General features: G+C 42.7%; 2 protein-coding genes across 2 annotated transcripts in view; both read right to left on the minus strand.

Moving 5' to 3' along the window:
* atn1.L (atrophin 1 L homeolog) overlaps positions 1-6,573 on the minus strand; it is a 36,844-nt gene extending 30,271 nt beyond the window's left edge. Inside the window, exon 1 of the mRNA XM_018225030.2 lies at positions 6,247-6,573. The gene's annotated coding sequence lies outside the window, so the exon portion shown is untranslated. The remainder of the gene's footprint in view (positions 1-6,246) is intronic.
* Positions 6,574-19,035: 12,462 nt separating this feature from the next.
* tpi1.L (triosephosphate isomerase 1 L homeolog) lies at positions 19,036-26,373 on the minus strand. Its single transcript, XM_018225031.2, has 7 exons — positions 26,189-26,373; positions 22,692-22,815; positions 22,315-22,399; positions 22,010-22,142; positions 21,218-21,303; positions 20,959-21,046; positions 19,036-19,410 (listed from the first exon to the last, which is right to left on the minus strand). Exons 1-7 carry the CDS (start codon positions 26,298-26,300, stop codon positions 19,292-19,294), a joined length of 747 nt encoding a protein of 248 aa, XP_018080520.1. The 5' UTR covers positions 26,301-26,373; the 3' UTR covers positions 19,036-19,291.
* Positions 26,374-27,314: the final 941 nt, after the last annotated feature.

Here is a 27,314-nt window from a genome sequence, read left to right on the forward strand (position 1 = left end):
CTTCTAATATCCTTATCATTTACAGCAGGGGGTACATTATCCCTTATAATACATGAGTCATACTCAGAGTTCCCTCTATAACTCAGCCTGCAGCCTTGTGTCTTTATATCAGGGGTGTCCAACCTGCGGCCCAGGATGAATATGAATGCGGGCCAGCTTGAAACGTTCAGTTCTCGAGGAAACGTCATAATAATATAATAATTAGTCTATTTAATATCCAGGTGTCCCATATTCCAGTGTATAGCTCCATCTGGTTATCCAACTGGTATTGTAGTTCTTTTCTGTGTACTTTCTTTACCTTTACAAATCAAAAGTGTTTGTGTATTTCATGTGTGGCCCCAGACATTTTTGCTTTTTCCAATGTGGCCCAGGGAAGCCAAAAGGTTGGGCAACCCTGCTTTATATGGTTACAGAACCCCTCAGTGACTTCTAATATCCTTATCATTTACAGTAGGGGGTACATTATCCCTTATAATACATGAGTGATACTCAGAGTTCCCTGTATAACTCAGCCTGCAGCCTTGTGCCTTTATAAGGTCACAGAACCCCTCAGTGACTTCTAATAACCATATAATGCCTCTTTCTTATTTAGACATGGCACTATAACACATATGCAAACAAAATATTCCAGTGGCACACAGGACTAATGCAAAACCTTAAGTGTTTATTGCGGAGTGCAGTGCAACGTTTCAGGGCTGACCCCTTTTGTCAAGCATGGGTCCGCCCCGAAACGTTGCACCACAATAAATTGCATTAGTCCTGTGTGCCGCTGGAATTTTTCAGTACTATTGGGAGGTGGCCGGACCTCCACCGGTGAGCACCAGGCATCTTTGTTTAGCCAAAAAGTAGTAAAAAGACCTAACCTTTTGTATACTATGACACATATGCACAGCAGCCCAGTCTCATGAAGAGCAACTGGGAGAAGCAATGCTTTTCTGAGGCTTTAATGTAAAGCTTTGTATGAATAAACCAGGGAGCAAAGTTCAGGAATTGATTATCACTGCATAAAATATGTATTCACTTTAAATCAGCAAACTACTGAAAGAGGAGTCTCTTTTTATTTCCACATTCCTTTTTGTGAAGTTTCTATGGTGAAGGGGAAGCGGGGAGGCGGCAGGCAGTGTGTGCCGAATAATGAAGCCTTCTGTGGCCCTTAAGTAAACGGCACATGTCGCTGCAGGCACATTTGACCCCTGAGTTGATTTTCTAACCTCTGAAGCGTAAACTTCAATGGTGAAACAGAGAAGGCAGTTTTTCCCTGACAACACTTAGCCCCTGGGCAGATGGGGGGGGTGGCATGGTGTGAGAAAAATCTGTTTTTCAGCATCTAGAGTTGCCACCTTTCCCCTTTAAAACCTGTCACATATTAACTCCACATTCTGTTAGGTTACTTAGCAACTGACTGTGCATCTGCATTTTAGACACCACTGCAGAGGGAATAAGTCAAGTACCCTAATACAAAATGGGGTGCAAGGGCTCGTGAGGCACAAAGAACTGAAGCCTAAAGGCACTAGAGTTCTGATTTGCTGCCATTCTGTGGCGCTTGTTCCAAATGTCGTCACTTATAAAGGGTGCAAACGTACAGGAGGCCTTACTGATATTTTGTGTTCAAGGAGGTGGAAAGCTAAAAAAAGTCCAAGATCACTAGTTTCACAGGAACACACAGGTATGAGAGGTGCTTCATTTTCTATTACGGGGCTTGTGTACTCTTATATAAGTACATTTTACATGAGCTGGTCAAGAGATCCCCCTGCCTAAGACTGCAAATGGACAGCGCATGTACCTCAAGAGCTAACTTCCTGGTTACGACAGGAAGTAGCCATCTTACTGTAGGAGCAGATTGTGTACTAAAATGGAGGACTATGTCCAACCACTGGATTCTCCACAGAGATATGAGGCAGCTGGGAGATGCCAAGCTATGACAGATTAGGCAGATTGACCCTCGCCCTGACGTAAAAAAAAACAACAATAGTAAACACAATCCAACTATCGCTCCAGTTCATATCGTCCAACAAATGAGACCATGACTTGCCTCAGAAAAAATACCAGATAAAGACTAGCTCCCGAATTATAGTCAAATACCAAATGTCACCAATTTCCATCATGTTAAAAAAAGACTGAAATTTTACAGGTTGAGACATGGTGTCAGTTTTTTAACATGAACAGCGAAAATGATGAGGTCAAATCAGTTATTAGTGTTTATAATAATAATAATCCTTTAATATGAAAATAATTACATATATTAATTGGCCATAATTACATTTATTAATAGATTCAGTAATTGCTAATAAACACTATCTGATATCAAATGTTAGGGTGCTGATTTGCAGTGGCACTAAAAAAAATCTGCAAGATTTATAGATTATGAAAACGGCCTAAATGAACATCAAAAAGCTCGCAAGAAGTGTCTGCTAAAATGAGCTGTTATGCTTCCATAAATGACAGCAGATATCGCAAGGAAAACTTGTTGCATACTTTAGTAAACATGGGTGTTGCATTAATTTTGTCGTCATAATTACTGCGTTTCTTCAGCAAGACATCAGCTGACAGTTGCATCTAGCGAGGTTTCATGCAGTGCTTTTGGATCCCACCTTTATAGTGAAGGACAGGTTACAATTCAAAAATCAGATCTATTGGTCTCCATGGGACCCCAGATATGTGAACAGAGATGAGAATTCATTTCTGTTACTAGTTGTCAACTGCACCTAATTTTCAGTTACAGGCCCTAAATATTGTTTCATCCCTTTCTTTAAATGGGTTGTTCACCTTTGAGTTAACTTTAAGTATGATGTAGAGAGTGAGATTCCAAGACAATTTTCAATTTAATTTTTTTTTATTATTTGTGGTTTTTATTTAGCTTTTTATTCAGCAGCTCCCCGGTCTGTAATATCAGTAATATCAATATTACCCTAGCAACCAGGCAGTGATTTAAATAAGAGACTAGGATGTGAATAGAAGATGCCTGAATAGAAAGATGAATACTAAAAAGTAGCAATAACAATAAATGTGCATCTTTACGCAGCTTTTGTTTATGTATGGGGTCAGTGACCCCCATTTGAAAGCTGAAAATAGTCAGAGGAAAAGGGTAAATCATTTAAAAAATCATGACGACCAACTGAAAAGTTGGGGGTCGGGCGTGCACCTTTAAAAGGCAAAGGCTGGAGGTGGAAGAAGGGCATAGTGGGGTCACGGGTGCGAGGACAATTTGGGTGGGAGGAAAAGTTCAGTCCACACCCCAGAAGTTGTATGAAGTTGTATGGATGTTGCCTGAACCAGCCTGTGTTGGACCAACCATCACTAGTCCATAAATACTATAAGTTTGGTGGGTCGGGAGCAATTTGACAGTGGGCAGGTTATGGTCGGCTTTTGGTCAAGCCCCTATAATCGATGCTTGTGATGTCACTCATCACATGAAGGCAAATAACTCAAAGGCCATAAAAAAGGGGAAAAGATGAAGGCCAATTGAATAGTTGCTTAGAAATGGCCATTCTAGAACATACTAAAAGTTAATAAAGGTAAACAACCCCTTTAAGGCTCCCAAATTACTGTCAATCCTGATGCACAGAGGCGTCCGGTTGCCTTTAGTACGAGCACACCATGACCTTCTTTCTTTATACCAATTTTCAGCAATTTAAAGACTTTCATAAGACCCAATTAGCCTCAGTGATCACATATGGGAGGGCAGTGCTGACCTATGATGCAAGAAGTCGTCTTAATACAGAAGGACACGGCTACAGGCCTATCATGTGGCCCCCAGAATTCCATGCAAAGACTCATATTACTAATAAATCCACTTTGCTTTGTCCAAATCGGCCTCCCGTGTGCGACATGCACCTCCTACTGAACATGATAAAGGATATTAGAAGTCACCTTGGAGTCCTGTGACCTGTATATGAAGGCGCCAGGCCTACAATTTAGTGTATTAAGTCTGGGAAACTCCTCACATTCTCACAGGCTGTTCTGCATGGAACACACTCGCCTACATAGATCATTGCTGGTGATACGGCTTCTCATTGTGTGACACATAAACTTCCATGTGTAAAGTGTGAGCGCACAGCCACTAACACGAGCTGCACAGGGACGCAACATCATGTGCACAGAGTTGTAGTTCACCTGCACGGGTGCTTTCCTGTGGCACTGTTGCATCCACACACGGGCACCCTGTTATTAAACATGACCAATTCCAAATCACTGGAATGCACAAATCTATGGAAAATAGATGAGATTTGGGGATATTAAAGCATAATGTAATATAACGTTATCTAATCCTGTGTTTCTCCCATTACTGTCGTACAGTATCGTACAGTAATGGACTGATAAGCCCATGCAGCGGAAAGCAAAGCTCAAACACTACCCATCAGTGAGCACCACGATTTATACATGCATACATACAGGTAGGGGATCCGTTAGCCAGAAACTTGTTATCCAAAAAGAATTATGGAGTGGCCGTCTCCCATAGACTCCATTATCCCAATAATCTAAATTTTTACATAATGATTTCCTTTTTCTCTGTAATAATAAAACAGTCACTTGTACTTGATCCCAACTAAGATATAATTAATCCTTATTGGAGGCAAAACCAGCCTATTGGGTTTATTTAATGTTTACATGATTTTTAGTAGACTTAAGGTATGAAGATCCAAATTACTTAAATGATCCGTGATCTTGAAAACCCCAGGTCCCGAGCATTCTGGATAACAGGTCCCATAACTGTAAGAGCATGACTCCCCCCAATATGTAGAAACACTGGAATCAGCACAAAATATTCTATACCAGTCTCTTCCCTATGGATAAACTGGAAGCCCATACAGCAAGAGGAATCCCAACACGGATTCATGGTACCCCCCAAAACATCCCAATAACCACAACAGCCCCATTGATACAGACTTGTGCCTTCCAGACAGAGAGAGCTACAACTTCTAGCATCGAGGGGGGGGGGGTTGATGATTCTGGTAGTTGTAGTACAATTGACAGCTAGAACTGACAGCTTATCTAGATTTACATTAAATGGTTAAACCCAAGTTTCTGCTAATAGGTTCCAGCAAATAAAGTGCAAGCTCCACAGGTTAGAGATTACATGTTAAAACCAAAAATAAATCCATCATTACCAGCCCTTCCCCCTAGAGCAACATTGAAGTGCAAGTTCTTGGGGTCACATGTGTGTACTGTGCAGCTGTGTATGTTGGTGCCACGGGAGGGGTGTGTGTGTCTGTGTGCATGAGTGTGAGTGCATGAGTGTGTGTGCGCATGAGTGTGTGTGTGCGCATGAGTGTGTGTGCATAAGTGTGAGTGCATGAGTATATGTGTGCATGAGTGTGTGTGAGTGCACGAGTGTGAGTGTGTATGAGTGTGAGTGTGTATGAGTGTGCATGAGTGTGAGTGCATGAGTGTGAATGCATGAGTGTGAGTGCATGAGTGAGAATGCATGAGTGAGAGTGCATGAGTGTGTGTGAGTGCACGAGTGTGAGTGCACGAGTGTGAGTGTGCATGAGTGTGTGTGTGCATGAGTGTGTGTGCATAAGTGTGAATGCATGAGTGTGAATGAGTGTGAGTGCATGAGTGAGAGTGCATGAGTGTGTGCATGAGTGTGAGTGTGCATGCGTGTGAGTGTGCATGCGTGTGAGTGTGCATGAGTGTGTGTGTGCATGAGTGTGTGTGTGCATGAGTGTGTGTGTGCATGAGTGTGTGAGTGCATGAGAGTGTGTGCATGAGTGTGAGTGTGCATGAGTGTGTGAGTGCATGAGAGTGTGTGCATGAGTGTGAGTGTGCATGAGTGTGTGAGTGCATGAGTGTGTGAGTGCATGAGAGTGTGTGCATGAGTGTGAGTGTGCATGAGTGTGTGAGTGCATGAGAGTGTGTGCATGAGTGTGAGTGTGCATGAGTGTGTGAGTGCATGAGTGTGTGTGCATGAGTGAGAGTGCATGAGTGTGTGTGTGTGCATGAGTGTGTGTGCATGAGTGTGTGTGTGTGCGAGAGTGTGTGTGAGTATGCATGAGTGTGCATGAGAGTGTGTGTGTGTGTGCATGAGTGTGAGTGTGCATGAGTGTGTGTGTGTATGAGTGTGCATGAGTGAGAGTGCATGAGTGTGAGATCACTAGTCATACGCGTGCATGTGTCACACTAAGTGTCACTTCTTCCTCCGTGGCTGGCAGTGAGCTGGTGGAGAGTGTACACGCGTGTGTGTGTCAATCTGTGCGTGCGATTGTGTAGAGACTAGAGAGAAGGATCGAGAACAGTGTCACCCACCTAACAACAAAGGGAGACGGTGGGACAGACGAGAGAATGTCCGGTGCCGAGAGGAGTCTCCCCGTTACACGAGAGGCAGCCGGAGAGACGTTCCCAGTCCGGGGCCAAGCGGATGACGGGCATAGAAGCCGGAGCGGATCATTGTGCCTCAGGGCGAGGGGGGAATGGAAGGAGCGGGGGGAGCGGCTGCACAGCCGAACAGACGAGAAGGGGGGAAATACGATTTTTTTTCCTTTTCTCTTTTTTTTAAATCCGTTGTGCAGTGAAAATCCTACAAAAGAGGAAAATTTTCTACCTCCTCTGCCCCCTCCCTCCTGTTCTGCTCCCTCCCTCCCCCTCCTGCTGCTGCTGCTGGTTCCTCCCCCTTCCTGGTCACCTCCCTCCTCTCTCTCTCTCCTGCTCTTCCCATTAGGTGTTTAGTGGAGGGAGGAGAGAAAGAGAGAGTCAGACAGAGAGAGGGAGGGGGAATGGGACAAGAGACAGACAGACAGACTTCTGAGCGATATTATAGCTGGGGAAAGTTCTCTCAGTTCTGTAATGTGTGTATGTGTGAATGTATAGAAATGGCCCCTCTCTGCTCCCTTAGTCTCTGTAGCTGTGTGTGTGTGTGTGAGAGAGACAGTAAGAGAGAGCAGGGAGGAGTCACATGCCAGTGACAGAGGTCTCTCTCTCTCTCAGCAGCCTCTCTCCCTCCTCCTCCTCCTGCTGCTGCTCTCCCCCTCTCTTCCTGTAATTTCTAGCACAAAGGGGGAGGCAGAATTTATCTGCAGGACTGGAGAGAAAGTCTCTGTGTGTGCTTTAAATGTGTGAGCTTGTGTGCAACTGTGTGCCCCTGACTGTCAGCTTGTGTGTGTGTGTGTGTGTGTGTGACAGTTTGTGTGTGTGTGTGTGTGTGACAGTTTGTGTGTGTGTGACAGTGTGTGTGTGACAGTGTGTGTGTGTGTGTGTGACAGTTTGTGTGTGTGTGACAGTTTGTGTGTGTGTGTGTGTGTGTGTGTGACAGTGTGTGCATATATGTGCAAGTGTGTTTATTTGCTCAACACAATGAGCATGATTCAAATTGTGCATGTGACAATGTGCCTGTGATTATGTGTACTAGCATGTACAAGTTCATGAGGTAGGCCTGTCATTATGTATGTATGTACGTATGTATGTGCACTTGTCTGAAAAGCTTGCATTCCACAAGCTAAATCAGTATATATGTGGGTAGGAGTCTGAGTGGGACTGGATCAGTGTATACGTGGGTAGGAATGAATAGGTAGGAGTCTGAGTGGGACTGGATCAGTGTATACTTGGGTAGGAATGAATAGGTAGAAGCCTGAGTGGGACTGGATCAGTGTATACGTGGGTAGGAATGAATAGGTAGGAGTCTGAGTGGGACTGGATCAGTGTATATGTGGGTAGGAATGAATAGGTAGGAGACTGAGTGGGACTGGATCAGTGTATACGTGGGTAGGAATGAATAGGTAGAAGCCTGAGTGGGACTGGATCAGTGTATACGTGGGTAGGAATGAATAGGTAGGAGTCTGAGTGGGACTGGATCAGTGTATACGTGGGTAGGAATGAATAGGTAGGAGTCTGAGTGGGACTGGATCAGTGTATACTTGGGTAGGAATGAATAGGTAGGAGTCTGAGTGGGACTGGATCAGTGTATATGTGGGTAGGAATGAATAGGTAGGAGTCTGAGTGGGACTGGATCAGTGTATACTTGGGTAGGAATGAATAGGTAGAAGCCTGAGTGGGACTGGATCAGTGTATACGTGGGTAGGAATGAATAGGTAGGAGTCTGAGTGGGACTGGATCAGTGTATACGTGGGTAGGAATGAATAGGTAGAAGCCTGAGTGGGACTGGATCAGTGTATACGTGGGTAGGAATGAATAGGTAGGAGTCTGAGTGGGACTGGATCAGTGTATACGTGGGTAGGAATGAATAGATAGGAGTCTGAGTGGGACTGGATCAGTGTATATGTGGGTAGGAGTGAATAGGTAGGAGTCTGAGTGGGACTGGATCAGTGTATATGTGGGTAGGAATGAATAGGTAGAAGCCTGAGTGGGACTGGATCAGTGTATACGTGGGTAGGAATGAATAGGTATGAGTCTGAGTGGGACTGGATCAGTGTATACCAGGGTAGGAATGAATAGGTAAAAGCCTGAGTGGGACTGGATCAGTGTATAGGTGGGTAGGAATGAATAGGTAGGAGTCTGAGTGGGACTGGATCAGTGTATACGTGGGTAGGAATGAATAGGTAGGAGTCTGAGTGGGACTGGATCAGTGTATACGTGGCTAGGAGTGAATAGGTAGGAGTCTGAGTGGGACTGGATCAGTGTATACTTGGTAGGAATGAATAGGTAGGAGTCTGAGTGGGACTGGATCAGTGTATACTTGGTAGGAGTGAATAGGTAGGAGCCTGAGTGGGACTGGATCAGTGTATACTTGGGTAGGAGTGAATAGGTAGGAGCCTGAGTGGGACTGGATCAGTGTATACGTGGGTAGGAGTGAATAGGTAGGAGTCTGAGTGGGACTGGATCAGTGTATATGTGGGTAGGAATGAATAGGTAGGAGCCTGAGTGGGACTGGATCAGTGTATACTTGGGTAGGAGTGAATAGGTATGAGTCTGAGTGGGACTGGATCAGTGTATACGTGGGTAGAAATGAATAGGTAGGAGTCTGAGTGGGACTGGATCAGTGTATACGTGGGTAGGAATGAATAGGTAGGAGTCTGAGTGGGACTGGATCAGTGTATACGTGGGTAGGAATGAATAGGTAGGAGCCTGAGTGGGACTGGATCAGTGTATACTTGGGTAGGAGTGAATAGGTATGAGTCTGAGTGGGACTGGATCAGTGTATACTTGGGTAGGAATGAATAGGTAGGAGTCTGAGTGGGACTGGATCAGTGTATACGTGGGTAGGAATGAATAGGTAGGAGTCTGAGTGGGACTGGATCAGTGTATACGTGGGTAGGAATGAATAGGTAGGAGTCTGAGTGGGACTGGATCAGTGTATACGTGGGTAGGAATGAATAGGTAGGAGTCTGAGTGGGACTGGATCAGTGTATACGTGGGTAGGAGTGAATAGGTAGGAGTCTGAGTGGGACTGGATCAGTGTATACTTGGTAGGAATGAATAGGTAGGAGTCTGAGTGGGACTGGATCAGTGTATACTTGGGTAGGAATGAATAGGTAGGAGCCTGAGTGGGACTGGATCAGTGTATACGTGGGTAGGAGTGAATAGGTATGAGTCTGAGTGGGACTGGATCAGTGTATACGTGGGTAGGAATGAATAGGTAGGAGCCTGAGTGGGACTGGATCAGTATACATGGGTAGGAATAAATAGGCAGGAGTCTGTGTGGGACTAGATTCGTGAATGTAAGTATTAATCTGGGCAGTTGGATCAGAATGATTATCAGAGTATTTGAAAGTTACACTGCATGAATTAGTCAGTACATACAAACAGCTGGCAGATTTTGAATGTCCATCACTTAATCTGAATGTGAGTATATTAGTAAGTAGCAGTGCCCCCTACTGGAATGGAGAAAAACTGCAGAGGCATGCATTCTATATGGCAATATTTTGTGTCTTTTGCTCATAATGTACAAAGGCACAACAGCGTAAGTAGCACTGTATAGCTTCCCATGATGCACTGCCTCACTGATCATGGCTATTACATGTTATTCAATTGCATCAGCTGCCTAGCATGTCACATGTACATGGATGATTTTGGTCACACCCATGGAGACCCCATGTGAATAGATAACCCTAAGCACATTATAGAAAAAGCATATGGTGTTTGCTAATTAGGAAGCAAAACCTTTCACTGGGGACAGCCCGAGCACTAATCCAAGTGCAGATGTCGTACCCAGGATTAAGAGAAAGGCAGTAGCACTAAATAAGCCTCTATGATGAGTAAAACTTTAGTGTGTTGCCTGAGCAGCTTACATATGATAATCATGAGAGGGCATATGAAGGTCGCTGGGTGTAGGAGGAAGAATAAGAGTAACTATTAGGTTCATTTGATGTGTCCCTTGGGGTGAACCATTGAGTTGTGCAGTCAAGCGTGCTCCAAGCCCAAGCAACAGAAATATCTTGGTTCATCACAAAGCCTATGTAACTCTGGCATGTCTTCATCTAATTATTGTGGGCCCTGGATGTCGGGTTCTCTGGGGGGTTTGATAATAGAGCAGAAGGACTGGAGTTGCTCACGTATGTTTGAATTTTCACAGCAGAAACGAGCAGCCAAGCTGCATGGAGGTACCAAGCAAGGGCCAAGTCAAAGATCTCCTAGGTGGGCCTCATGAGCCACCTCAAGAAATTTGTGGCAGCACTACCTTTAACTGGCTGAACTTGAATACAATAGGACAGGCAGTAAAGATTTTTTTTTGTCCACCAATGTAGACATGGGGTCCTGGTCTGCCGCCCTGGACCATGTATAAACTGTAACCACCAAATACGACTGGGTTAGTATTACAAATTTCACTGCCAGTTTAAATTGATACTGTCATGGGAAAAAATGTTATTTTCAAAATGCATCAGTTGCTGGGGCTAGACATATTGTCAGTTTCCCAGCTGCCCCCAGTCATGTGACTTGTGCTCTGATAGACTTCAGTCACTCTTTACTGCTGTACTGCAAGTTGGAGTAATATTACCCCCTCCCTTTTCCCCCCCAGCAGCCTAACAACAGAACAATGGGAAGGTAACCAGATAGCTGCCTGGTAGATCTAAGAACAGCACTCAATAATAAAATCCAGGTCCCACTGAGACACATTCAGTTACATTGAGTAGGAGAAACAACAGCCTGTCAGAAAGCAGTTCCATCCTAAAGTGCTGGCTCTTTCTGAAAGCACATGACCAGGCAAAATGACCTGAGATGCACCTACACCAATATTACAAATATAAAAAATACACTTGTTGGTTCAGGATTTAAATTTTATATTGTAGAGTGAATTATTTGCAGTGTAAACAGTGTATTAGAAATAACTAGGGATGCACCGAATCCACTGTTTTGGATTCGGCTGAATCCTTTGCGAAAGATTCGACCGAACCGAATCCGAACCCTAATTTGCATATGCATATGCAAGTTAGGGGTGGGACGGGGAAAACATTTTTTACTTGTTTTGCCTGGCTTTCGGCAGAAGGATTCGGCCAAATCCTGCTGAAAAAGGCCGAATCCCGAACCGAATCCTGGATTCGGTGCATCCCTAGAAATAACACATCATAAAAGATCAGAAAAATCATAACAGAAGGACCTGCTAGGACCAGTGGCATAAATAGAGGACCACAGGCCCCCCAGTCTACCCCTCCCCAGCTGGAACACACCCCATTACCTCTAGTTTTTCTTGTAGTACATGCAGCGACTCTAGCAGGCTCTTCTGAGGGGATAGACTGTGTGCAGTTGCACCCGTCGCTCCCCCGGGAGCCCACGTCCTGAGGCTGGGAGTTGTAGTTATAACACAGAGCTTAGAGTTGTGGGTGTGGGTGTGCCTCTGTGCCCCCATACTGAGCCTCCCTGCTCACAGTTTACTGATGGAATGTTCTCTCCGACAGACAATTGTAAAAACAATAAATGACTCCTTACGGAACTCTTCTAATTACACTGCTTGTAAATTGCTGTATGATTATAACATAAATATCCAGATCTGTTTGATAGTGTGCTTAATTACCAGCCATATAATTAAGTGAGCCGGTGAAAAATGAACAGAAAAGCTTGTTTTAGTGAAGAGGAATGGCGAAGAACCCCCAGTACGTAGGAGCCCACAGGGTCGTAAAATGCACCTAATGCAATCACTTATTGCTCTGTTTCCCTACAAACAACATAATGGGGCATATTTATCAAAGAGTGAAGTTAGAGATTGCCATAGTCCATTAGAGTCAAATTCCACCACTCTCCGTTCATTTCTATGGGATTTTTAAAAGATTGAATAGGTGAACGTGAAAGTACTCTTTTAAAAATCCCATAGAAACTAATGGAGAGTGGCGGAATTTCACTCTATTGGACTGTGGTGATCTCTAACTTCACTCTTCGATAAATATGCCCCAAACAGCTGGAGACTGACCTGACCTGTAGGTCTGCAGTATAATTTAACACACATTTAACCTTTGTGGCTAAATGAAATCTGTACACAGGCAGATATAAGATGTGACAGATTAAGTTGGCAGCTTGTTAGTTTATGAGGCCTCCGACAGGCTTCCCCGATAGATATCTCGATGTCTTAAAAATCCAGAGGCTTGATAAAGGGTCCAGTAGGGCCCGAAACGTCGCCCCTTTTTCTGTTCATATATGGGCTAATAAAACACTACGGATTGTTGCATCAATTTGAGTGTGCTGCTGGATTTCTTGTTCTGGATGCTAAATTAATCCAAAAAGTGTGCGAGGGTCTTCCAGTTCAGCAACTGAGACCCACACGGGTTTAATGAAGGTAGAGCACTCCTAATTACTATTATTGTCTTAATAGACATTTTTAAAATGATTTCCTTTTTCTCTGTAATAATAACTTTTACTTGATCCGGTAGCTTGACTCGGTTTGCTTTGGCTTTCCGAAGTCGCCCGAAACTTCGCCAAAACAAATCGTTCCGAGTGCCATCCGGCCGGCGATTTACATCGAGGAGATTAGTTGCCCGAAGAAGAAGCGATTTGTCGCTGGGCGACTAATCTCCCGAAATAGCAACGTGTCTCTGCCCTTAAAGCATCATTGTGCCTTTATGAGCCATTGCAATGAACGTGTTGAGTATCATAAAGTGTTTTACTGGCCCACTGGGCTATTTAACTCTCACTGCTACTCTCTTTTATAATCGGCTGCTTAGAAGTGAGCTCTCTACCAATTCACTCATATAATGTGATGTGACAGGGCACAAAGTCTGTCACAGGGTCGGACTGGGCCCACGGAATACCGGGGCTCCATTGACCGAGAGCCACTCCCAAGCTCAAACTATGGGCGATGCCCCCTGATTGCAGCCACAAGAAGAATAAGGTATGACCTGGGGCATGGGCCCCCCAATTTGATGCTGAGTAGTGATATACTACTAGGGTGCTGCTAGACTACTGCAATGATTGGATAGCCTTGTGTGTACTGCCATCCTGAAGGAGATTATGATTGGCTGTACATATGTATTGTGTATTGCTCAATAAGCTCTTGGGAGCAACATATATACAGGTGGGTTTGTTTAGGAGCTGTTAGTTGGAACTGTGAGCGCTGCAAAACTGAATTCATTTATTGCAAATTAGTATTATTGTTAATTTCCACTGCATTTACCCCACCATGTGTTCTGGGGGATTATACACGAAATTGGGATACTATGAAGGATTCTGTGCATATAATGTGTTGAATAAGCCTCAAACACAAAAATCATCATACCTCCCAACATTTTGGAAATAAAAAGAGGAACAAAAAAGTTTGCCTCGTAGCGCGGTGAATTTTTTATTTTCACGCCCATTTGTGTGGCCACACCCCCTAATTACCATGTTCATTTTACAGAATTTGGCAGGTTATGAAAGTCTGAACATATTTCTGTGTTTTTTTCAGTTATTACAGTTTTTCTAAAGAAGGTGAATTGCCCTTTAAGCTGTGAGTCTAACTTCTCCCAAGGGACCTGTTATCTTGTTACAATTACTTATTTGCTTATCTCGAAATTGTTACAAAAGTATCTTATCTGAAGCTGTGGCTGTTCTGGGCTCTTTGCCAAAAGCCAATTAAGTTAGAAACTTTGTTTCTTTTTCTGGCTGTTCAGTGCAGAGAAAACGGGACTTTCCAGTACAAATGAGGGATTGCGGGTTGAGCTGTCAAAAGAGGGACTGTCCCTCTAAAAATGGAACAGTTGGGAGGTATGGTCTATGTGTAAATGGGACCCTTTAACTGTAAGTGAATCGAGGAAAAAAAACCAATTGAATGATAAATATATATACAGAGCAGTACAGCTGTATTTAAGCTTTGCTTGCACACAAATGTATTTTTCATTACCCTAATACAAATAAATAAAATTGTAATTGTTTAAGCACAGGGTCTATCAGTTATGTAATTGTTATTGTTTCATCCGGATCTTCGTGATGCGCGTTTTTATCATGAGAGATGATCGGGGACTGACTATAAAGAAGATGGATGTGTGTTTATGCATTTTAAATGTTGCACATTATTGATTACAGTCATTAAAGCCGTTGCAGAGTAATGTATGGCTGGATAATGTCATTGGTTGATATAGTGATATAGTGAGACTTGTATTCCCTAGAAAAAAAAAAAGAAAAACCATTAAGCAGCTTAATTAATTAGAAACTTTACTGAGATGTGAATATACTGGGGATAATTGGCAAAATGTGCTTGGAAACATTACAGACGAGCAAACAGATGATATCGCAAAGATAACAAAAACAGCTCCTGCACAGGGTGCTGCCAACATGGCACCCTCCTTACCTTATTAAAGGGATATTCAGGCTTGTATTCAGTTTCCAACCGCTGTGTACCAGGGTCAGTAACTCTAGAAGAACTGCTTAGTTCCATAGTGATAATTCATATAAGGATGCTTAAATACCAAACACAAAAAATACTCAAAAATGGATAGCACACCAATTAAAGAAAAATAAATTTATTACAAAACAAAAGAGATATTATATAAAAAAATCACAAAAAAATACTTAATGATCCCAACGCGTTTCGACCTTAGGGGTCTTCCTCAGGGGCACAACAAATAAAGAAATTAAAAAAGGCAGGATAAATATAGAACACAACTAGGGATGAACCGAATCCAGGATTTGGTCCGGGATTCAACCTTTTTCAGCAGGATTCGGCCGAATCATTCTGCCTGGCCGAACCGATTCCTAATTTGCATATGTAAATTAGGGGCGGGTAGGGGAATCACGTGACCTTTTGTCACAAATAAAGATTTTCTTCCACTTTTTTCTTTCCTGACCCTAATTTGCATATGCAAATTAGGATTCAGTTCGGTAATCAGCCGAAACTTTCACCAAGGATTCGGCCGAATCCCAAATAGTGGATTCGGTGCATCCCTAAACACAACATAATACAGAGAACAGCTCCGGTATTTATTGAGTCCAGCATTTTTGAATCCCATAACATTCATGGCAGCCTGTTAACCTTATGTGATTTAAAGGGGTTGTTCACCTTTGCTTTATTGTTTAGTATGATTTACAGAGCAATATTCTGAATCAATTTGCAATTGGTTTTTATTTTTTTTATTATACGTGGTTTTTGATTTATTTACCAGCTCTCCAGTTTTCACTTTCAGTTATCTGGTTGCTAAGCTCCAAATTAACCTAGCAACCATGCATTTGTATGAGACTAGATATGAATAAAAGAGGACATGAATAGTGAGTAAGATGAGTAATAAAAAGTAGTAGTAACAATAAAATTGTAGCTTTACAGATCATTTGTTTTTTAAATGGAGCCTCTTAATATGATGTAAACTATCTGGGGGTTAAGTATTAATTCTGGGGGTAAAGGTTTTTCTTTAAAGGAATTGTTCAGTATAAAAATAGAAACTGGGTAAATATAGGCTGTGCAAAGTAAAAAATGTATCTAATATAGTGAGTTAGCCAAAAATGTAATGTATAAAGGCTGGAGTGACTGGATGTCTAACATAATAGCCAGAACACTACTTCCTGCTTTTCAGCTCTCTTGCTTTCCACTGATTGGTTACCAGGCAGTAACCAATCAGAGACTTGAGGGGAATCATAACTGTTGCTTTTGAATCTGAGCTGCATGCTGAGGATCAATTGCAAACTCACTGAACAGTTATGTCCCATGTGGGCCCCCTTATAGTCACTGACTAACTCAAGACTTAGAGAGCCTTTATACATTACATTTTTGGCTAACTAACTATATTAGATACATTTTTTATTTTGCACAACCTATTTATTTACCCACTTTTTATTTTTACACTGAACTGTTCCTGATTTCGTTTTTATTTCTAAATGACACTGTTTACACTGCAAATAATTCACTCTACAATATAAAATGTCATTCCTGAACCAACAAGTGTATTTAGTTGTAATATTGGTGTGTAGGTGCATCTCAGGTCATTTTGCCTGGTCATGTGCTTTCAGAAAGAACCACATACCTCCCAACATTTTGGAAGTAAAAAGAGGGACAAAAATTTTTTTCGCGCACGTAGCGCAGCAATTTGTTGACCACACCCCTTCCTGTAGCCACACCCCCTAATTACCATGTTTGTTTTACAAAATTTGGCAGGTTATGAAAGTTTGAAAATATTTCTCCTTATCTAAACTGTGTTTTTGTGTCTCAAAATTATTACAAAGTATCTTATTTGCACCTGTTAGCTGTTCTGGGCTCTCTGCTAAAAGCCAATTAAGTGAGAAAATTTGTTTCTTTTTCTGGCTGTTCAGTGCAGAGAAAAGAGGGACTTTCCAGTACAAATGAGGGACTGTCCCTCCGAAAAAGGGACAGTTGGGAGGTATGGAACCAGCACTTTAGGATGGAACTGCTTTCTGGCAGACTGTTGTTTCTCCTACTCAATGTAATTGAATGTGTCTCAGTGGACCTGGATTTTACTTTTGCGTGCTGTTCTTAGATCTACCAGGCAGCTGTTATCTTGTGTTAGGGAGCTGCTATCTGGTTACCCTCCCACTGTTCTGTTAGGCTGGTGGAAGGAAAAGGGAGGGGCTGATATCACTCCAACTTGCAGTACAGCAGTAGAGAGTGACTGAAGTTTATCAGAGCACAAGTCACATGACTAGGGGCATCTAGGAAACCGACAATATGTTTAGCCCCATGTCAGATTTCAAAATTAAATATAAAAAAATTCTGTGTGCTCTTTTAAGAAATGGATTTCAGTGCAGAATTCTGCTGGAGCAGCACTATTAACTGATATGTTTTGAAAAAGACATTCTTTCCCATGACAGTATTCCTTTAAGTAAAAAGCAGCCTGTGATGAACAAGGACTGGTGAATTTAGATACTCTTGGTTCCACATGATTTGCCTGATAATTAGTAAGATTTTTGGATACCACAAAACCCAACTAAGTGCAAATTCAAGAGATGAGTGAGGGCTCCCAAGTGAGACAAGTCCTGCAGAGAGTGAGTGCACTCTCAAACGTTTATGCCAGCAGACAACTCATTTTGGTGTACACAAAATTTTGCATTAATTCTTATCTAAGCACATGGTTTTAAAAACACACACAAGTTTAATTTTTTTCATGCACCAAGCCAAGAAGGAATAAGAGGGAACACTGTTGCACTCTAATACTTACGAAGGCACAAAGCTCGGATTCCCTGTACTTCCTGTTCATGGGCTCATCTCCTTCTCATTGGAAAGTAGGGGGCAGTGATTAAACCCAACTTAATGTACTGAGTAAGGTTTCAAACTGCATTGAACTGAGCCAGAGGGAGTTGTTTATAGAATAAGACTTCCCTCTAGTGGTCAAACTATTGTAAGTTTTACCCTGGTCCATTGTGAAATATGAAACATGCTCAGCTTCTTAGCTGGAAAAAAGCGGATTCTTCTCCCAGCCCATGGGAAAGAGCAGCCCAGGAACTGGAAATATCCAGAATCATAGCTATGTGCTTGGTGCTCAATACATACACATATGCTAACTTTAGTAAACCGGACAAGTATAACAGACTGGGTCAGCCTAAAATATATGCATGTCCTGGAAAAACTAACCCAAGTGCCTTTACGCTATAGTGGATCAGACTATAAGAATATTAAGCACATGCAAATGTTGTATAGTAAGTGATCAGGCTGTAAGTGTAAGATTTAAAGAAAGCTTTACCCCCAGAATTAATATTTAAGCAACAGATTTATATCAAATTAAGTGGCACATTAAAGAATCTTACCAAACTGGAATCTATATTTAAGAAAATATTGCCGTTTTACATCTTTTACCTTGATCCACCATTTTGCGATGGTCTGTGTGCTGCCTCAGAGATCACCTGACCAGAAATACTGCAGCTCTAACTAACAGGAAGATGTGTGGAAGCAAAAGACAACTCTTGTCTGTTAATTGGCTCATGTGACCTAACATGTATGGTTTGTTTGTGTGCACCGTGAAGCCTATGATCCCAGGGGGCGGCCCTTTTTTTTTTTAATGCCAATTTTCTATTTAGGATTACCCAATGGCACATACTACTAGAAAAGTATGTTATGAAAATGGTTTGTTTACATGAAGCAGGGTTTTACATACAAGCGGTTTTATCTTTTTACAGAGACCTACGTTGTTCGGGGGGGGTATAGTTTTGATTAAAACTTATTAAAGGGGTTGTTCCTTTAAATTAACTTTTAGTATTATGTAGGAAATTAATGTTCTGAGACACTTTACAACTGGCAGATAGGTAGGTTAAAAAAAAGTAAAAATGTTGAACGTGTCTTTTTTCAACCTAATTTACTATGTTAATGTTACAATTGGTTTTAATTATTTACTATTTGTGGGTTTTGAGCTTTTTATTCAGTGATCTGGTTGCCAAAATCCAGGTTACCCTAGCAACCATGCATTGATGTGAGACTGGAAGAAGAATAGGAGAAGCGATATACAAAGTACCAACAATGTAACCTTAGAGCATTTGTTTTTGTAGAGGGGACAGAGACCCCGATTTGAAGTCTGCAGAGAGTCAGAACCAGAATGCAAATATTTAAACACTTAAAAAAAAAAAAAATAAGTCCAATTGAAAACTTGCTTAAATTATCCATTCTTGAACATACTAAAAGTTAACGTCAAGTGTCTATACCCACACAAAGGGGTGGCTCATCCCTTTAAGATGGGGCCGATCTGAGTTAGCGACTTGCCCCTCCAGACCCGCCTACTTGATTGACACAGAAATCAGCAGTGAAAGTGTTTTTAGAGAGTTTTATTTCAAGCAGAGTGACCTGCATGGCCTGGGATGTTGGACACAGACAGGATTGTCACAGACAACACATTCATTTATTAGACGTACTACACAGATCAAACTAGGGCCCCCCCCCAGACACCAGGTACGGCCCTCAGGGTGACCAGTTTGTTCGCTACTAGAGTTGCCTCTCACGGGGGTCGCTTATTCTAAACCGTTTGTGTAAAGAAGGGGTGGGAGGAGGTTCTGCCAGGGAGCTGGATTAATGCTTGGCATTGATGATTTCAATGAACTCCGCCTTCAAAGATGCTCCTCCCACCAAGAAGCCATCGATGTCGGGCTGAGCGGACAGCTCTTTGCATGTGCCTCCTGTTACTGAACCTACACGGGGAAGAAAAAATAAGTCAGGAGGGTTAAGGGGACCAATTACCTGCAGAAGTTGCCCATCTGTCAAACTACAACTCCCACCAATCCTCAGTCAGGACAGAACGTGAGAAGGGCTTGTGCAATAAGAGACGTGTTCCTGCATTACACTAACAAAACATAAGTTAAATAAACTTTTAGTATGATATAGAGAGGGATATTCTACGACAATTTGCAACTGGTTTTCATTTTTTATTATTTGTGGTTTTTGAGTCTAGCTTTTTATTCAGTAATCAGGTTGCTAGGGTCCAAATTACCCTAGCAACCATGCATTGATTTGAATAAGAGACTGGAATATTGGAAAATGAAAGGCCTGAATAGAAAGAGGCGTAATTAAAGTAGCAATTACAATAAGAGGCTCATTAATAAAAGGTGAAATTTTGAATTCATGTGATTATTTTTTTACTCTAATAGATTAGACTCTAAATTTGAATGGGAGGTTATTTAAAGGAGAAACAAATCCCTTATTTAAAAACCCTACACCCCTACCCCACATAGACCCCCCCTCCCCCAGCCTAGCTGCTACCCCAGGCAAATGCCCCTTGGTGCAGATTCAGGAATAGAGTTCACAGAGTCTTCTTCCGGTCGCCAATTTCAGCGCATGCGCACTTGTCGCGGACGGGGAAATTGCTCCAACTGTGCATGCTCCGCCAGTCCCATTCTCAGATTACTGAAAGCCCAGAAGGTGGCTGCCGTGAACTCAGAACCCTGAATCTGCACCGAGGGGTAAGTAAAAAGTTAGGGGCATTTTTTTTTTTTTAAATAAGGTTTTGTTTCTCCTTAAACAAAAATTCGAACGTCTAAAACAAATATTACCGGCTCAAAAACTCAAATCGAATTAGACTACTTAGGAATTGGAATACAGCTTTTTTTTTTTTTTTTTTTTTAAAGAAAAAAAAGCTAACAACTCTAATGTCAGGAAGGCTATGAACATCTTCAAATGGGACCTCTGCCATTAACTTCTACATGACCTCTGCAGGATTCATGTGGCCACTAGTAGAATTCGAATTCCCAGGGTAACCGTTTGATAACATTTTGAATCAAGTTTGGATTATTCAAAATTCAAATTTGCAAGTTTTACCAAAAATACAATTCGAAAATTTACATTTACCATTCGACCCTTAATAAATCTGCCCCTAAGTGTGAAGCTTTACAGAGCATTTGCTTTTTAGATGTGTGTGACACCCCCCCCCCCAAAGAAGTGACCCCTTTAAAGACAACATAATTCAAAGACAATAAAAAATGAAGACCATTTGAAAATTTGCTTAGAATTAGCCATTCTATAACAATACTAATAGTTAATTTAAAGGTGAACCACCCCTTTAAGGATGCCTACTGCAATCCCACAGCCTCAGCAAGTTACTAGTGTGTCCAGCTGCTGCCTGTGAGGGAACAAACACCCCTGTACAGTAAAAATAAATCACAGGATCCCCTCAAGTCACTCGATAGGCTGGCATCAGAGACATGGGATGATGCAGGATGGGAGATAATTAAAGGCACACTTACCTCCATAAATAATACGAACAGACTGGGCAACATCTTCAGATACGTTGGTTTTCAGCCACTCGCGGAGTTTCTTGTGCACTTCCTGGGCCTTTTAATAATCAAACAAATAAATGTATAAATATTGTACAAGTTAGTGTTATCTCAAGAGACCTATAAAAGAGTAAGACGCTTGGGAGAGTAGAGAGCATTCAAGGAAGTATTCTTATGCCACAAGGCCCTGAATTATTCATTTTATCCATGACCGTTGCCAAGGTCTTACCTGTTCAGGTGTGGCAGTTTTGCCAGTTCCAATAGCCCAGACTGGTTCATAGGCCAAGACCACCTTACTCCAGTCCTTGACATTATCTGTGAGAAGGAAATGTTATTAGATAACGGCACTAATTACACAACACAAGGACTCATAGGGGAGTACCTTAAAGGAGAACTAAAGAAGTAGCTAGAAATGTTGTACATGATGTTTTGTGCTCTGTACCAGCCCAAGGCAACCACAGCCCTTTAGCAGTAAAGATCTGTGTCTCCAAAGATGCCCCAGTAGCTCCCCATCTTCTTTTCTGCTGATTCACTGCACATGCTCTGTGCTGCTGTCACTTACTGAGCTTAGGGACCCACTCACAATATACAGTACACATAGAATAGAAATGTCACAATATAAGGCTGATTAGTAATTAATACACATAATTACTACATGGCAGCACAGAAACCAGTGCAATTAGCATCAGAATTGAATAATCAGCAAACCTGTAGCATCAGCTTATATTACAGCCAGGGAAGCTCATTTTCTGCTGGATAATTAGTGACGAGCCCTAAGCTTAGCTTCTCAACAGCCAATCAGAGCCCACTGAGCATGTGAGTGTCACAGACACTTTCCAAGATGGTGACCCCCTGTGACAAGTTTGAAGTCCTGGATCATTGCTGCTATTGACAAGCTCAAACTTTAGCCTCGTGCAATAAGTTCACTATATAAAAATATGGCATTTTTAGCCACATTCATTTTTAGGGTTTAGTTCTCCTTTAAAGCAATGCAGGGTTAGTCGAGATAGAGGATACCAACCTGCTATGACTTTCGTCTGCTCAAACACCACCTTCTCTGTGATTCCCGCCTCACGCTGGTCTAGTTTCTCACCAATACAGGCGATGACTGCAATGCCTTCACTTAGTGCATGTGCCACTTTTTGCCCAATGAGCTGTCAGGGAACAAAAGGAAAGGGCTGCTAAAGTAAATACAATTACGGTTGCTTCACTGCCTCTAGTACCAGAACCAGCAGTGCTTTTCATTTATACACACTGGAAGGAAGTCGGAGCTAAGGGCCCAGGTTAGGGTGTAGGATGGGAGCTAAGCACAGGGACCCCTCTCACCTCATCCGACTCCCCAAACACGTGCCGTCTCTCAGAGTGTCCAAGAATCACCCATGTAACACCACAGTCTTTAATCATTGCTGGGCTGGGGGAGGAGAGAACAGTAAGGATTTGCCATAAGCACTTTATGTTTAGTAAATCATATCCCCCATACGCTTCAACATACCCTGAGCCCACTCATAGATAAATCAATGTGAAGATTTAGTTAATCCTACATTTCAGTTTCAAACCAGAACCTTCGCCAGGAACCGAAACGTAGGATAGAGAATATATACATCTATATCATATACTATATATTATATAATATACATACTATATGTATATATAGATACACATATATACATTATCTACATGCCACATATACTAGAGGGACGCACCTGATCTCTCCAGTGAACGCTCCCTTGGCCACTTTGTAACAATTCTGCGCAGAAACAGCAATTTTGGTGTCCAGCTTCTGCCGTGCAAAGTCCAGATAAATGGATGGGGCGCCACAGACCACCTCTGCCAAAAGAAGATTATATTCGCACATCAGTTCTATTCTCAGTAGAGTCACAGATATTTATTAGAGTGGGGGTCATTTATAAACACTGGGCAAATTTGTACCTGGGCAGTAACTCATGGCAACCAATTAAATGATTGGCTTTTTTTTCACCTAGCGCAGGTTGAGCACTGAAAGCTAATCACTGATTGGTTGCTGTACGTTACTGCCCAGGTGCAAATTGCCAAGTGTCCTTCATTCAGGCAGATCATTTTCTGGGTCCTGATATTAAACATTATTGGCAACTACAGAATCAGAATGGCTGATATTACACTCTGATACATACATGTAATGTCCACGCAATCAATACTGCAGATTAATAACAGTTCATATTGATATTTAACAGGTACTTGCATTATGTTAACGGATCCAGCTTTATCCACCATTACTACTACATTTTAGATAATAGAGTTTTTTCCACATCAGAAACCTTATTAAACCCTGTACCAATAAACTATTACCATTAATCTGAAGAGTATGAGTAACAGTGCCACAGACACTCCCTTCCCAGAGACTATTATCCCCACTGTTACTATAGACACCATCTCTCCCTACTATACCTGCTATCCCACAGTCACACTCCCTTCCCAGAGACTATTATCCACTGTTACTATAGACACCATCTCTCCCTACTATACCTGCTATCCCACAGTCACACTCCCTTCCCAGAGACTATTATCCACTGTTACTATAGACACCATCGCTCCCTACTATACCTGCTATCCCACAGTCACACTCCCTTCCCAGAGACTATTATCCCACTGTTACTATAGGCACCATCTCTCCCTACTATACCTGCTATCCCACAGACACACTCCCTTCCCAGAGACGATTATCCCACTGTTACTATAGACACCATCTCTCCCTACTATACCTGCTATCCCACAGTCTATTATCCACTGTTACTATAGGCACCATCTCTCCCTACTATCCCACAGTCACACTCCCTTTCCAGAGACTATTATCCACTGTTACTATAGGCACCATCTCTCCCTACTATACCAGATATCCCACAGTCACACTCCCTTCCCAGAGACTATTATCCACTGTTACAATATAGACACCATCTCTCCCTACTATACCAGATATCCTACGTGACTATTTGGTGCATGATTAAGCTTTTACACACTTAACTAGCTTCCTCCTTACCCAGACTAATGCTGGTTGGCTGCTCAGCTAACAGTCCAAATTCACAGATTAACTATTAAATTAAATGTGTACTTGGACTTTACCCAACAACGTAAAGGGGTACTGCTGGTTAAACAAACAAGTGTTTATCAAAGTGGCAAATAAAGAGTGCTGGGAGTTGTAGTTCGCGGATGGAGGGATTGCTGTTAATATTTCTCATTATGTTTAAATCCTCAGTTACACAGGGCTGTACATACACACTATGAGCACTGAATAAATCTGATTGAATATAAGGCTTATGGTCTCAGCTGCTGCGCACCTCTGTTACATGCAATGCCCTTGTGCAGGCGCCACCCTATACCACATTAAGTGCCAGGCTATTTGTAACCACACTGGCAGGGTCGTTTATTTTGAGCTTCTGTAAAAGGTTAGAAGTCATGACCTTCACACCCTCCCAAGTACAGAGCTGCCCGAAAGGTCACGGCTGTTTTTAGTAAGCGAGGAGCTCAGCTGTCACAGCCCTGCTGCTGTATGAAGGGCATGTACTAGTCTTCCAGATGACTACAGTCTTTGGCTCATTCCCTGTGACCTTATCTAATGGAGCAGAGCCTGGAAGTACAGTAAATCGGTATTCAGACTGGGCACGGCTCCCTGGGTTACTGTCTCTTTAAGGCTGGCAGTGCCGTTTGTACGTGACTCGCAGCACAGAGTGTCGGCTGCTGCAGAGAGAGACACAGGGGCAGGTCACTAGTCACATCCGTGTGCCCCGGGGCCTCCTATGTATCCAACATGGGTATCAATTGTGCTGTATTACTACGACTCCCAGAAGCCCCTAAAACAAAATTGTTTTATTTATTTTTATTTTTTTTTAACCCCAGACTTTGCCAATTCCAGACTTGACTCCACCCAAAGATGAGATGCATTCTGGGCCTTCTCTCTGCATGCTCCGGCTGTGTGCAATGCATTCTGGGAGTTCCAGCTCAAATGGGATATGAGGTGTGTAGGTACCAATGAATGAAAGAATCCTAAATTCCCTGCCCTGGGGCTCAGGCAATGCAGATGTAATTTAAAGCTACGTGCCATGTAGCAAAGGGCACAATAGACATTTTCAGGCAAATCCAATACCCCCATCTAGGGGCGCATGATCCCCACTGCTGCCCTATGTGCAAGGCATGCTGGGACACCAGTGATACATCACACACACTATTACATGGAGGCCGCGTGCAATTTTATTTTTGAAGGACACAGAGGTCACAGCCGAGGATGCGGAGAGATTGTGGTTTTTCATCAGACTGCAGAGCATCCCGGCGTCCACAAGCAATCATGTGACTCAGAGGGGCCAATTAAGGAGTTAAAGGAGATATATTTTATACATGCAACAATAGGGTGCGTTACAGGCATCGTGGGAATAAAAGGGGAAGTGAATTGACTGTACATACAGAATTGTGCAAGTGTCATATTGGGCAAAGGCGGCACTTAACGTACAGGATGCAATACCCAATAGAGTGGCACTTTATAACTATAGAACCCACACCAGGAATAGGTCCCTTATTAAATAGACATGCCCAGACAGAACATGCTGGAATGCCAAGTCGGGGGCAAGTTTGGACCACACTGAGTTGGCAAAGGCACAGTGATTGGCGCATCAGCAGATTAAAGATGGAGGTGCCCGTGCCTGTGTGTAGCCACTTCTCAGTCTCAGCTGTTCAGCCAGTGGGCCAGGCAGTTGGGTGCAATGGAGGACTGGCTTGTGCCCACTTACCTAGGCTGCCAGAGGGGCAGTTTAAATAAGACTAATAGGGAGGGACATCAACTCTGCTGCCCTTAAACCCAGCCCTGAAATATTGCATTTTAACCCTTCCCGGCAGCATGCAGAGACCCCCAATAGAAGATATAACCGGGTATAGAGAAATAAAGGGGGACAGGCCATAAACATTGGCTGCAGCCTGTAATGAACGTTCTTAGGCCCTGCAGTGAGACAGACTTAGGACCCAGGGAATTGGCCTCTTATGGGTGGCACATGGCCCGTTGAGGTTGAAATGTTGGAACAAGTTTGGGAGTTCACTGCCCATTCCAACCACTAAATAGACCATAAGTCAGGGTATTGCTGAGCCAACACAGTTACCCCACGATCCCCTGCCTTTCTCACAGCTATTGCTGAATTGTGGCTGTCGGGGGATGCTGGGAGTTGTAGTTACTACGCCCCACCTGTGTCCGCATTGATCTTGCCGCTGTTCATGGTGTTGATCAGCTCCCCCAGACTCTTCTTGTCTCCGTTCATCTTCCAGTTGCCGCCGACGAAAAATTTCCTGGGAGCCATGTCTGACAGCGCGTGTAATTCAGCCAAGCAAGACGGTAAGAATCTGCCAGGAGTGACAGCCGCCTCCGTCCTGAAGTCCCTTTAAATAAGCGCAGAGTACACGCCCACGCTTGTCAAGGTAGCGTTCCGTCAGACACGCCCCCTATTGTCAGGGAGAGCAGGCGCGTACGCACGCAAATATGGGTATGGCAGCGCCATTTTTAATGCTGGCAGGAAACAATAATTCTCGCTGAAGGCTCATTATATGAGATATATCTGTATGTGTTTTATCTGAACTAATTGTGCCTTATTGTCATGCTTTCTTTGGGGGTTTGTAAATGGATGTTCTTTATTCTGTTTTAGGATATTCCTGCTTATAAGCAGACACACAGAGGCAATATGTATGTATATATGTGTAAGACTGTACAGTGATTAGGATTTAAGGGGCAGATTTATCAAGGGTCGAAGTGAATTTGAATTTTTGAATTTTTTGGATACTTCGACCATCGAATAGGATACTATGACTTCAAATTCGATTCCAAGTAAAATGGTTCGAATATTCGACTATTCGATAATCAAAGTACTGTCTCTTTAAAAAAAAACTTTGACTTCAATACTTTGCCAAATTAAACCTGCCGAAGTGCTATGTTAGCCTATTGGGACCTTCTAGAGCAGTTTTCTACGTTTTTCGAAGTCGAAGAAAAATCGTTCAGTCGATCGGTGAAATCCTTCCAATCGATTATACTTCGACCACAAATGACCAAATTCGATGAAAAAAAACTTCGACTTCGATATTCGAAGTAATTCAATTCGATGGTCGAATTTCAAAGTATTTTCAACTTCGAAATTCAACCCTTGATAAATCCCCTTGATACGAAACGCATAAGGCTGTGCCATGGATACCAAATAAAATATATTTTCGTTTACACATCTGTGTGAAGGATTGTTCCATTGAGTGTCTGTCCAATTGCTCAACAGTCCTTATCCGCTCCCTTAGCTGAAGGTTCAGGGCTGTGCACCTATGACCCTTGTTTT

This window comes from Xenopus laevis, chromosome 7L, assembly GCF_017654675.1.
Source record: "Xenopus laevis strain J_2021 chromosome 7L, Xenopus_laevis_v10.1, whole genome shotgun sequence".
NCBI classification, from domain to species: Eukaryota; Metazoa; Chordata; class Amphibia; order Anura; family Pipidae; genus Xenopus; species Xenopus laevis.